General features: G+C 37.5%; 1 protein-coding gene across 6 annotated transcripts in view; it reads left to right on the top strand.

Annotated features, from left to right (window-relative positions):
- The first annotated feature begins 6 nt into the window (after positions 1-6).
- The window catches only part of CDK12 (cyclin-dependent kinase 12), a 59,393-nt gene continuing 47,269 nt past the window's right edge, over positions 7-12,130 (top strand). For 5 of the 6 annotated variants that reach the window (XR_825522.1, XR_825520.1, XR_825521.1 and 2 more), the window contains exons 1-2: positions 7-1,113; positions 5,748-6,632. Coding sequence is in view for 3 of the 6 variants with exons in the window: in XM_010842668.1 (XP_010840970.1) it covers positions 68-1,113; positions 5,748-6,632 (1,931 nt within the window). In the remaining 3 variants the exon portion in view is untranslated. The remainder of the gene's footprint in view (positions 1,114-5,747; positions 6,633-12,130) is intronic. The other variant, XM_010842667.1, reaches the window with a different exon arrangement.

Genomic DNA, 12,130 nt, shown 5'->3' with positions numbered 1-12,130 from the left:
GAGGGTGGGGGTTACTTTTTGGAGTGCTGGGGAACTTTTTCCCCTTTTTGAGGCCAGGGGAAAGGGAATGCCCAATCCAGAGAGACATGGGGGCAAGAAGGACGGGAGTGGGGGAGCTTCTGGAACTTTGCAGCCGTCATCGGGAGGTGGCAGCTCCAACAGCAGAGAGCGTCACCGCTTGGGGTCGAAGCACAAGCGGCATAAGTCCAAGCACTCCAAAGACATGGGATTGGTGACACCCGAAGCAGCACCTTTGGGCACAGTTATCAAACCTTTGGTGGAATATGATGACATTAGCTCTGATTCCGATACCTTCTCTGATGACCTGGCTTTCAAAGTGGACCGGAGGGAAAATGATGAACGTCGCGGGACTGATCGCAGCGACCGCCTGCATAAACACCGTCACCACCAGCACCGACGTACTCGCGACTTATTAAAAACTAAACAGACAGAGAAAGAAAAAAACCTGGAAGCCTCCAGCAAGTCGGGCTCGACGAAGGACCGGATATCAGGAAGTTCAAAGCGTTCAAATGAGGAGAATGATGACCACGGGAAGGCTCAGATCTCGAAAAGCAGCAACAAGGAATCCAGGTCATCCAAACTCCATAAGGAGAAGACCCGGAAAGAGCGTGAGTTGAAGTCGGGACACAAAGACCGAAGTAAAAGTCATCGGAAGAGGGAAACACCCAAAAGTTACAAAACCGTGGACAGCCCTAAACGGAGATCCAGGAGTCCCCACCGGAAGTGGTCCGACAGTCCCAAGCAAGATGATAGCCCCTCCGGAGCTTCTTACGGCCAAGATTATGACCTTAGTCCCCCGAGATCTCACACCTCTAGCAATTACGACTCCTACAAGAAGAGTCCGGGAAGTACCTCTAGAAGGCAGTCAATCAGCCCGCCTTACAAGGAGCCTTCTGCCTACCAGTCCAGCACTCGGTCACCCAGTCCCTACAGTAGACGACAGAGGTCTGTGAGTCCCTATAGCCGGCGACGTTCTTCCAGCTATGAAAGGAGTGGCTCTTACAGTGGGAGATCACCCAGTCCCTACGGTCGAAGGCGGTCCAGCAGCCCTTTTCTGAGCAAGCGCTCTCTGAGCCGGAGTCCACTTCCCAGGTGAGCTATTTGTCTAACAGTCCGTTCTTTCCTACAGTGGCTTATGAGGAACTGGGGATTAGACCTGTTAACATTTTGTGGAAGCCCCCAGTGTTTGGCATTGTCTAGAACATTTTGCTGTTGGCTAGTCATAATGTAGGTGAGACTGCTCTTCCCCTTAACCCAGAATTGAAGAGGAGAGTTCACATGCCTAAAGCTGCTAAAGGTAGGTACTTCCAGTGCTGGGACCTTCAGCTGTAAGCTCCTATGTGAGAAAAAATCATAGGCTTCTGCTTACCAAATGCATGGAGTTGATACTGGTTCTCAGAGTTTATCCAGTTATTTCGGTTGCTTTGTCTTAACTTTTTGAAATTCACTTTGGAATTAGTGCTTTAGGCTTCATTGGACCTGATTGGAGATTTCATTTGTGTTATTTGAGGCTGTTTTCCTAGGTCATCTACCACTTGCGTTGTCCACTGTGTCTCCAGACCTGTAAGTTTATTTCCTTATAGACAGTTTTTTTGATAACTTACAAAAGACTCCCATCTTTGATGTTTCTAGTGGGAATTAAACTGATTAGCTCTTCCCTTTTATGGTATAACCTGGCAGAAATTGGTTCCAAGGATACTTTGATTTTCTTTACAAGCATCACCACTATCTTGTGACCACAGCAGTGTTCAAAATCTTTCTTTTAAAAAATGCTAATAGTATCTTCACTGTGATATCTTTGGTGATAAAGACATGTTAGTTTGAAATTTAATTGTTGGAGTGAATTGTATACAGAAAACTGTTCTTGTTCCTAAGTGATGAGGTGTATGTACCTCCCTCTTTATAGTCTTACCATTTTCCACAAAAGGAGAACTTGAGCTTAGGAGTCACATCTGAGTGGAATCCTAATCTTGTTTTGTAACCTTTGGCATATAATTTAATTTCTCTGTGTGTGAAATAAGAGTAATAACTACCTAGTTCTAGAGTTGCGAGGTTTAATTAGTAAATATGAGTGCATGGCCAGGTACAGTGCCTGGTCAGTAAGTTTTATCAGTGAGTGAGAAAAATGTTGAAAACTAGTAGAGAAATTAGAAAAAAATCCATGCCATGTCTTTTATATGTCAATGTGAGTAATTTTTGCTGACCTAAAGCTATAATTTTTCATAAACTAGTTTGAATTCATCAAGTTAAAAGAGTTCCTAGCTGTCAGAGTATGAAGTTCCTTAGGCTTTCCCCCTCCATTTTATTATTGTAGTCAGGACTCAAATATGTACCACCTAGATTCTACAATTAATACTTGATATACATTTTATCATTTCTATCCATCTCTTCATCAAGCCATCTTCATTTGTTTTGATTCATCTCAAAGTAAGTTGCATATATCAGTATACTTCACTATAAACACTTTAGCATGTACACCATTAGCTAGAGTTGACTTTTTTTTTCTGGAGGAATGAGAAGTAAATTTATATACAGTGAAGTAGATGTCTTAAGTGTACTATTTGTAAAATTGCTTAGCTTTTTTTAAGGATGCCTAAGAAATAGTCTCAGAATATTTGTTTTCTTGAGGGAGTAGTTTCATTAAGGCTGTTCTGAGAATTTTGATTGTTAGGGGGTTTGAGAATACAGAATTGCATTGAGGCTAAAACAAGTTTCAGTAAAAACAAGCTGCTTTTGCAATAATTCCTTTTGGGTTCAAATCTCAAGTTCTCTCTTCCTGTACTCAGTTGTAATTAGTGCAGTAATGGTAAAAATAAATCAAGTAAGAATTGAAAACACAACATGATCCTATAGGACACAAATATAAACACTAATAATCTTGGAGTCACATGCACATTTTTAGTTGGCTAGTAAAGAGCATTACATGTTTTAGGTGTGTGATATGTGCATACGTACATATTTTTCCTCATTCAGTTTCTTAGGGTAGGGAACATATAGATCCCTTTTATGGTCTTCTCGTTTTTTTGTGTTTTTTTTTTTTTGCCTTGAGAGAAACAGGCAGAATTAAACAAGCAATATCATTTTTAAAGACTGAAAATGCTTTGAGAGAAACTTTGAAGATCTTTGCATCCACCAAATTAGTAGTGATTAATAGTAGCAATTTCATTTCAAATGGGTGGAATCTAACTTAATTCAGGGAAAAAATACATTTGTTATTGAAGACAGTTTTGTTCACTGTTTGAAGACAATTTACCTATTTGTTGTCCTCTTTTTACCCCCTTTTTTCCTTAAAGAGTGGATCTGGACCTCAACTTTAACATTATGTAACTTACAGCCATCCAAATGTCCTATTACAGTAAGCTTCTGTTCAGAAGTTGAAGGATTTGTAGCAGAGTTCTTTAGGAAGATTTAGTCATGCGGAAAGATTAAAGAAACAGTGGCTTGTAGGGCATGTTTCTGACATTACTTAGTGTTTTCCTGAGATAATGTTAGTTTCAACCCAGTCTGTAATTTAGAGAAAGCCTCTTGTTTTAGCCACTTTGTTTACAGAGGTATTAGTTTTCTTAAGAGTAACTGGGTATTTAGTAAATCCATTTAACTAGTTTCATTGTCTTGTATCCTCATGTTCATATAAATGTTGTTGTTTGATTCCAGTGATTATTTTATATTTTAATTAACTTTTGGAAGAAAATTTCCAAAAGGCATTATGGGTATAAGAAAATCATGACTAACATCATGTGAGTTGTTTCCCCTACCATGTATATGCTATTTGTTTTGAAACATTTTGAATCACATCAGTCTTACCAATGATCAGCCATAAAAGGGAGATATTGAAGATCTGAAATGGGAACAATTTGTTTTAGACTATTGGGCAAATTATGTTTTGTCCAGTCATACTTGACACATTGTGTGCCTGCTGAGTTCCTTCAGTTGTGTCGGACTCTTTGTGACCCCATGGATTTTAGCCTGCCAGGCTCCTCTGTCCATGGGGATTCTCCTGGCAAGAATACTGGAGTGGGTTGCCATGCCCTCCTCCAGAGGATCTTCCTGACCCAAGGGTCGAACCTGCATCTCTTATGTCTCCTGCATTGGCAGGCAAGTTCTTTACCACTAGCACTACCTGAGAAGGCCGGTAATACATTTGACTTTATTAAAAAGCAAAAAGAATTAAGAGGGGGTTGGATTTTAATTTAGAATAATCTGCCTTTTAGATTCCCAGATTTTACTTCCCAATCCTTTCTTAATAATGGAGAAAATAAGTTGAACATGCAATAATACCTTGCTTTATGAATTTCTAAAATGTTTATTGGAAATCATTTTATATTTGAAAGTACTAGAAGCCATCATAGTTTTAAGAACGTCTAATAAATTATTTTGGCAAGACAGTTTCTCCAGTTTACATAGTTTGTAAATCCTAAGTCTTGTATCTTGAGAGTTTGTTTAGTATAGGCACAACTTAATTATAAACTGGGGATTCAGGAACAAAATCTTTTCCTGGGATTTCTCAATTAGATAGCTCTCTAGTTTAAAATTTTAGGTTTTGGTGAAGTGTGCTAGTTACTACGTTTAGCATTAAGTATGACTTTTAAAAATCATGTTTTCACTTTATCAGATACTTAAACCAAAATTCTAAAAGTAATCGTGAATATGGATATTTTCTAACATGGGAAAAAATATCCATCCATCTTTCAGTTGAATAAGTAGTGGATAATTTTTAGATTATATGACTGAAATATGTTACCATGAAGGATTATTTCCTTCTAATCCATTTTTTAGAGTAAAGAACATTTTTAAATTTATAGAAAAATTCTGAAACTAGTACAAAGAATTCTTTCATATCCTCAAACTCAGTTTCCCCTATTATTATTATCTTACATTTGTTATAATTAATGAACCAATATTGATACATTATTACTATTATTATTTGATGGTACCATCCAGTCCCATCACTTCATGGCAAATAGAAGGGGAAAAAAATGGAAGCAGTGACAGATTTTATTTTCTTGGGCTTCAAAATCACTTCGGAAACGGTGACTGCAGCCGTGAAATTAAAAGACACTTGCTCCTTGGAAGGAAAGCTATGACAAACTTAGACAACATATTACAAAGCAAAGACATCACTTTGCCGACAAAGGTCTGTATAGTCGAAGGTATGGTTTTCCCATTAGTCATGTATGGATGTGAGAGTTGGACCATAAAGAAGGCTGAAAGCCAAAGAATTGATGCTTTCAAATTGTGGTGCTGAAGAAGACTCTTGAGAGTGGGTGCCATGGACTGCAAGGCAATTAAACCAGTCAATCCTAAAAGAAATCAACCCTGAATATTCATAGGAAGGACTGATGCTAAAGCTGAAACTCTAATACTTTGGCCACCTAATGCGAAGAGCCAGTCATTGGAAAAGGCTCTGATGCTGGGGAAGATTGAGGGCAGGAGGAGAAGAGGGTGGCAGAGGATGAGATGATTAGATAGCATCACCGATTCAATGAACATGAATTTGAGCAAACTTCTTGGAGATAGTGAAGGACAAGGAAGCCTGGTGTGCTGCAGTCCATGGGGTCGCAAAGAGTCAGACAGGACTGAGCAACTAAACAACAACAACAATCTATTTTTAAGACTGCTAAGTACTCAAACTGGGTTTTTTTAGTTACAGTTCTTCATAGTTTAACTAATCTGTTTTCTTCCGTATTGCTGTAGTCTATTCATTTAATTTTTTTTTCTTTTTCCAGTAGAAAATCAATGAAGTCTAGAAGTAGAAGTCCTGCATATTCAAGACACTCATCTTCTCATAGTAAAAAGAAGAGATCCGGGTCACGCAGTCGACATTCCAGTATCTCACCTGTCAGGCTTCCATTGAACTCCAGCTTGGGAGCTGAACTCAGTAGGAAAAAGAAGGAGAGAGCAGCAGCTGCAGCAGCAGCAAAAATGGATGGGAAGGAATCCAAGGGTTCACCTATATTTTTACCTAGAAAAGAGAACAGTTCAGTGGAGGCTAAGGATTCAGGCTTGGAGCCTAAAAAGTTACCCAGAGGTGTAAAATTGGAAAAATCTGCCCCAGATACTGAACTGGTGAATGTAACACATCTAAACACAGAGGTCAAAAATTCTTTAGATACAGGGAAAGTGAAGTTGGATGAGAACTCTGAGAAGCATCCTGTTCTTAAAGATACAAAAGTACAGGGAACAAAAGACTCTAAACCTGTAGCACTGAAAGAGGAGATTGTTACTCCAAAAGAGACAGAGACATCTGAAAAGGAGACCCTTCCTCCTCTTCCCACAGTTACTTCTCCACCTCCTTTACCAACTACTACCCCTCCACCACAGACACCCCCCTTGCCACCTTTGCCTCCACTGCCAGCTATTCCACAGCAGCCACCTCTGCCTCCTCCCCAGCCAACATTTAGTCAGGTTCTTTCTTCAAGTACTTCAACTTTGCCCCCCTCTGTTCATCCAAGGACATCTACTCTGTCCTCTCAGGCAAATTCTCAGCCCTCTGTACAGGTTTCTTTGAAGACTCAAGTATCTGTAACAGCTGCTATTCCACACCTAAAAACTTCAACGTTGCCTCCTCTGCCCCTCCCACCCTTATTACTGGGAGATGATGACATGGATAGGTAAGTACTGTAGTTAACTGGGAAATTTTAACCCTCTTGATCTAAGTGTAATGTAGTTTTTGTTCTCAAGGCTTTGTCAAAATTGTTCTGATGTGTGTCTGTTTAGAATGCTTTCATGAATAGGAAGTGCCTGTGATGTTAGGTTTTCAGTGGAAAAAGTCCTTATGTATGACATGATTAGGAAAAGATAATTATAATTTGAGGTCTAGTAATCCTTTTTCTCACGAGTATTTATCAATAATTTTGATTGAAAGTTTTAAAAATCATGTGTTTTTCTCCTTGAATTTTTATGTTGAAAATTTCAGTATTACATAGCTGCAGAAAAATTAACACCTGTATGCCCTTCAGCTAGATTGACCAGTTAATTTTTTACCATATTTTTTTAAACTACAGATATTATGACTTTTTTGAATAGTTTAGCATGTCTCTTCTAACAAGAACACTTTCCTGTATAATCATAATACCTTTATCACCCTAAAATACATTCATTTATTGAATAATATCAGTAGCATATCAATAATAATAATATTAAGATCCTAAGTAGTCCCAAAAATGTCTTTTATATCGACTTTTTTCCATCTTGATGCTTTAAAAAAATTATCCTTAAGAAGCAAAAGAACAATATGTAGAGTCTTTGCTAATTAGAATATAAATTCACAGTGTGGTGATAAGAAGAGCTCTCATTTTAATAATCCTTTTGACTATTGAGACCTGAAATGATTTGAAACATGAGTCTGATTTCATGGAAGACATTAGGAAATATATTTGTTTAATTTCTTGGTGGACTTAGCTAGGCAAGTACAACCAAACAAACTTGAATCAGCAGTGACATATACCATGGCAGTCTTCGGGTTATTGTTTTTCTATGGAGATTCTGCCCTCTTGTTATAGAGAATATGAGTTTCACTTAATACAACAAGTTTTCGTTGTAAGCACAGAAATAAATATTATCAGTCGTGCGTCCCAGATCAATTCCCAAGCTTCTGTTACTTTCCAGGTGACAGCAGTAGTTTAAATCGTGATACATTTCAGCCCTTTAGGTCTATAGTTTTTCAAACTACTCTCTGTGCTTTTTTAGAAGGTGCAAGTGCAATAAATGATGGGAAAAGAGACTATTTAAATGAATGGCTCCATTACTATATATAGTGGTAAATATTATTTTAAAGAAAAATTCCACATGCTCTTTCTAATATTAATAGGTATTAATGAATTCTGCCACATCCTGAGAACTACAAATGAGAAGAAAAGAACCTGAAATTTATGTAGGAAAATTTGTTTGAGGTACACAATATACTTACCATAGATACAAAATATATATTTTTGTAGTTTTGTTGAAAAAGAAGTCATCCAGAGGGAACCTAGGCCACTATCTTTCCATGAGAACCTTGTTTAAATATTAGTTTACATAGTGGCTAGAATCATATCAGTGTGGCTAGGAACCTTCCTTTTGAAATGTTTACTTGGCTAACCAAGTAGACATTGAACCTATCTACCATGAGTCAGGGTAGAGTGCAGATTTGCAGATGTGGAACAATTTTGATAGAAGGCACGTAGAGATTTCTATCTTTCAGATTGTAAATGAAGGGTAAAGTAAGATCATTCAGTGCTTATTTGAGTATGTGTAGCTGTCTTTAAGAACACTCGCGAGAGAGAAGTGAGAAAAATTATTTTTATTACATATTCTGATTCCAAAAGTGTAACTGTTTCATTTAATAGTCCTTATTAAAGGTAGAAAAATGGAAGTGAAGATTTCTTCCAATATCAATTTTATTTTTTCACTATGTACTAACTTAAAATTCAAGATGGCTTTTCTGTTTTTGTCTTCATTTACTTATTTGGTGCCATGAACCAGCTGCACCTTTCACATGAAAAACATTTGTTTATTTAAAAAAAGTTTTTTTTGGCTGTGTGGCATTTGGGATCCTAGTTACTCAACCAGGGATCAAACTTGTGCCCCCTGTATAGGAAGCGCTGAATCTTAACCATTGAACTGCCAGGGAAGTCCTGAAAAAATAATTTTATGTAAGAAGACTTTTTAGGAAGAAATCTGAACATTGTGAATGGAACTTCTATTCCTCTGTACTTTATCTCATAGGAGGCTGCAGGAGCTTAAATGTTGAGAATGTGACTTATACATCTTTTTATCGCCTATAGTATTTTAAACATAAGACATAGAATGTAGTCATTAAATACTGATTATTTGAATAAGTAAAACTGCTGAAGGAACCAAGGCCAGGCTTGTGTGAAATGAAATTGGGCATGTAGTTAAGAAATTATTTGTTACATGGATGATATAAAGGTTGTATTAGAGGATTTGTCCTTTTGGGAAAAGAATTAATCTCTCTTTCAAACGTGTGTGTGTGTATAGTATGTATATTGAGCAGAAATATATAAACCCAGGTATGAAATAGAAGAGTGAATTTAATTAATGGTATTTGCAAAAACCTTTCTGATTCACAGTCTACAATTCTTATTTCTAGAAGCAAAGGCTTCCAAACATCCGCTTTGATATAATGCATTCTTCACAGACATAGCTGGTCATGGGGATATGCTTCTTTTAAGGAGATCATCCATATATGCAGCTAAATTGCTTCAGTTGTGTCCGACTCTGTGCGACACTATGGACTGTAACTCCCCGCTCCCCCAGGCTCTGTCTGTGGCTCTGTCCATGGGATTCTCCAGGCAAGAATACTGTGAGTGAGTTGCCATGCCCTCCTCCAGGGGATCTTCCTGACCCAGTGATCAAACCTGCATCTCTTATGTCTCTTGCATTGGCAGGCAGGTTCTTTACCACTGAGCCACCTGGGAAGTCCAATCATCTGTATACTCTTCTTTAAATTTTCAGTTAACCATATAGGGTTTTTAAAATGTTGTTTTCTTCTCTTGTTTTTTTTGGATAGCGTGGTTCATCTGGAGTTTTATCAGACTTGGGTAGAGTCTACAGGATTCTTAAAGGCTGTATTTTTAAAGTACTGAACTCTTGTATAAAAGACCTATTAAACGTTCAGGTTTGAATTTAGGATTTTGCTAATAGAATGCTTGTTTTCTATTTTTATTCTATTAGAATGCTAATAGAAAGTTTTTAATATGTTCATTCAAATTTTAATAGACGTTTATAAAAATAAATCGCTTTTTAAACAATCTTCTTTAAGAGGAATGAGATAAATGGCCACATTTAAAGTGCATGTTTAGTCACCCAGTCTCCTCTATCCATGGGATTTCCCAAGCAGGAATACTAGAGTGTGTTGCCATTTCTTCCTCCAGGGGATCTTCCCAACCCAGGGATCGAACCCATATCTCCTATGTCTGCTACCTTGCCGGCAGATTCTTTATTCAGTGAGCTATCAGGGATGGGGATATTTAAAGTAGTTTATTTTAAATTTTGAAAATTACAAAAATTAATTTTGGGGAATTCCTTGACTTTTCAGTGGTTAGGACTCCAAGCTTCCACTGCTGTGGGCCCAAGTTCCATCCCTGGTCAGGGAATTGAGAACCTACAAGCTGTGTGACATGGCCCAAAATAAAGCTAATTTTCTTTTTTTGTAGTTCATATGTAAATTCATATTTTTTTTATTAACAGTAAAGACATCTCAGAGGCGTTTACGTTGTACCTACAGAATAAATTCCAGCATCATAAATTCCAAGAGACTATCCATATTCTAAAATTTGAGCACTCTGAGATTTGACAACTTTTTTTTTTTTTTAATTATACACAGGCATTAATGCAACTTTGTCTCCATGAGTGAACCCATCTGCTGGTATAAATGGAGAAGCAGGAAATACTGATATTGATAGGGTCAGTCTGTTCTTTCTGGTACTGAATCTTCAAGTAATGACTTGCTGCTGCTGCTGCTAAGTCGCTTCAGTCGTGTCCGACTCTGTGTGACCCCAGAGACGACAGCCCACCAGGCTCCCCCGTCCCTGGGATTCTCTAGGCAAGAACACTGGAGTGGGTTGCCATTTCCTTCTCCAGTGCATGAAAGTGAAAGTGAAGTCGCTCAGTCGTGTCCGATTCCTAGCGACCCCATGGACTGCAGCATACCAGGCTCCTCTGTCCATGGGATTTTCCAGGCAAGAGTACTGGAGTGGGGTGCCATTGCCTTCTCCGACAATATTTCTTCCACTATGTTAGACCCTTTCTGTATCTACCATATGTTCTCAGAACTATATAGAGCTTTATTTTAGTGAGTACCCTACACTAAAGGCTAAAGACCATAATATTTCTAAGCATTGCAATTTTACCATTTTTATTTTATGCATTATTATTGCAAGGCTTTTGGTACATGTGGAATTTGTTGAAACAAAATTTAACCTCTGTTTAACTTGTGTGCTCTAAACTGGTAGTACATATCCCATCAAACACGCATTCTTTCTTGAAATAACAGACTGAAATACAATGTTTTAGAAGCAATGTACATTTTCACAATAGCAATATTTGAACTCATAAAGTAAATTTTGGAGAAAATAAGATGTAAATGTAAAATATAGACTGAACTTACGTGAAATGATGGTGAAAGAATTTAGTTAATTTAATTCTAGTGACACAGAAGCAAGCTAGACTTTATTTTTGAATCATGAATTGAATTTTATAAAAAGTATTTTGACATAGTAGTTGAAAAATTAGGAATTTTCTTTTCTGAATGTCTTAAAAATTGGGGAAATTTAAAAAATCTATATGACATCCTGACCCAAGAGTTTTCTCGTAACAGACTTTGTTTCAGGGTAGAAAAATCTTACTGCAAGTTGGTGTGTGTTCATCACTATCAGTAATTTAACAGAAAATTTCAGATGATCGTTTTGCTCTACCTTGACTACCCCAGTTCTGGTTAATATGGTACAAACTAGATTCTGTTATTTTGTATGATTTTTGAGATTAAAATGATGAAAAATAATAGGAAGTAGTAGCTTTTGAGATTGTGTTTCACACACTGAAGGTAGCAGTATGCTTTAAAAAGATACATTGCAAGGGATAGCTGTATTATCCTTAGATGTGTTTATGGTTCTATGTAAGTATTTATGAAAGTTTTCTCTTAATAACCACTTGCTGAAAAAGTAGAAGAGGTTCCTACTGTGGTTAGGATTCTCAGATGCTTTTTAATCTTCTGATACTGTGATGGAATACAAAAGACTATCATGGTTTTATCTCTAGACATGAATTAGTATGCTGCCTATTTTTCCTGAGGACATGCATAGCGCAAAATCCTTTTTTTACCCATAAGTAGAGGTGGTTAAAAAATTAGATCTGAAAATTGAATTTTCTAATCTATTCCAGAAAAGCCATCCCTTTTGTTCCCCCACGGACTATTATAATTTGCTGGAGAGGCTTTCTGCTGCCAGTACTTTGTTGTTGTTGTTTAGTCATTGTCGTGTCTGACTCTTGTGACCCCATGAACTGTAGCCCATTAGGCTCCTTTTTCCAGGAAATTTCCCAGGCAAGAATACTGGCATGGGTTGCCATTTCCTTCTCCAGGGGATCTTCCCAACCCAGGGATTGAACC

This window comes from Bison bison, unplaced genomic scaffold (genome assembly GCF_000754665.1).
Source record: "Bison bison bison isolate TAMUID 2011002044 unplaced genomic scaffold, Bison_UMD1.0 scf7180017864180, whole genome shotgun sequence".
NCBI classification, from domain to species: Eukaryota; Metazoa; Chordata; class Mammalia; order Artiodactyla; family Bovidae; genus Bison; species Bison bison.
The sequence above is the reverse complement of the archived record's forward strand: the minus strand, read 5'-3'. Positions and strand labels throughout refer to the sequence as shown.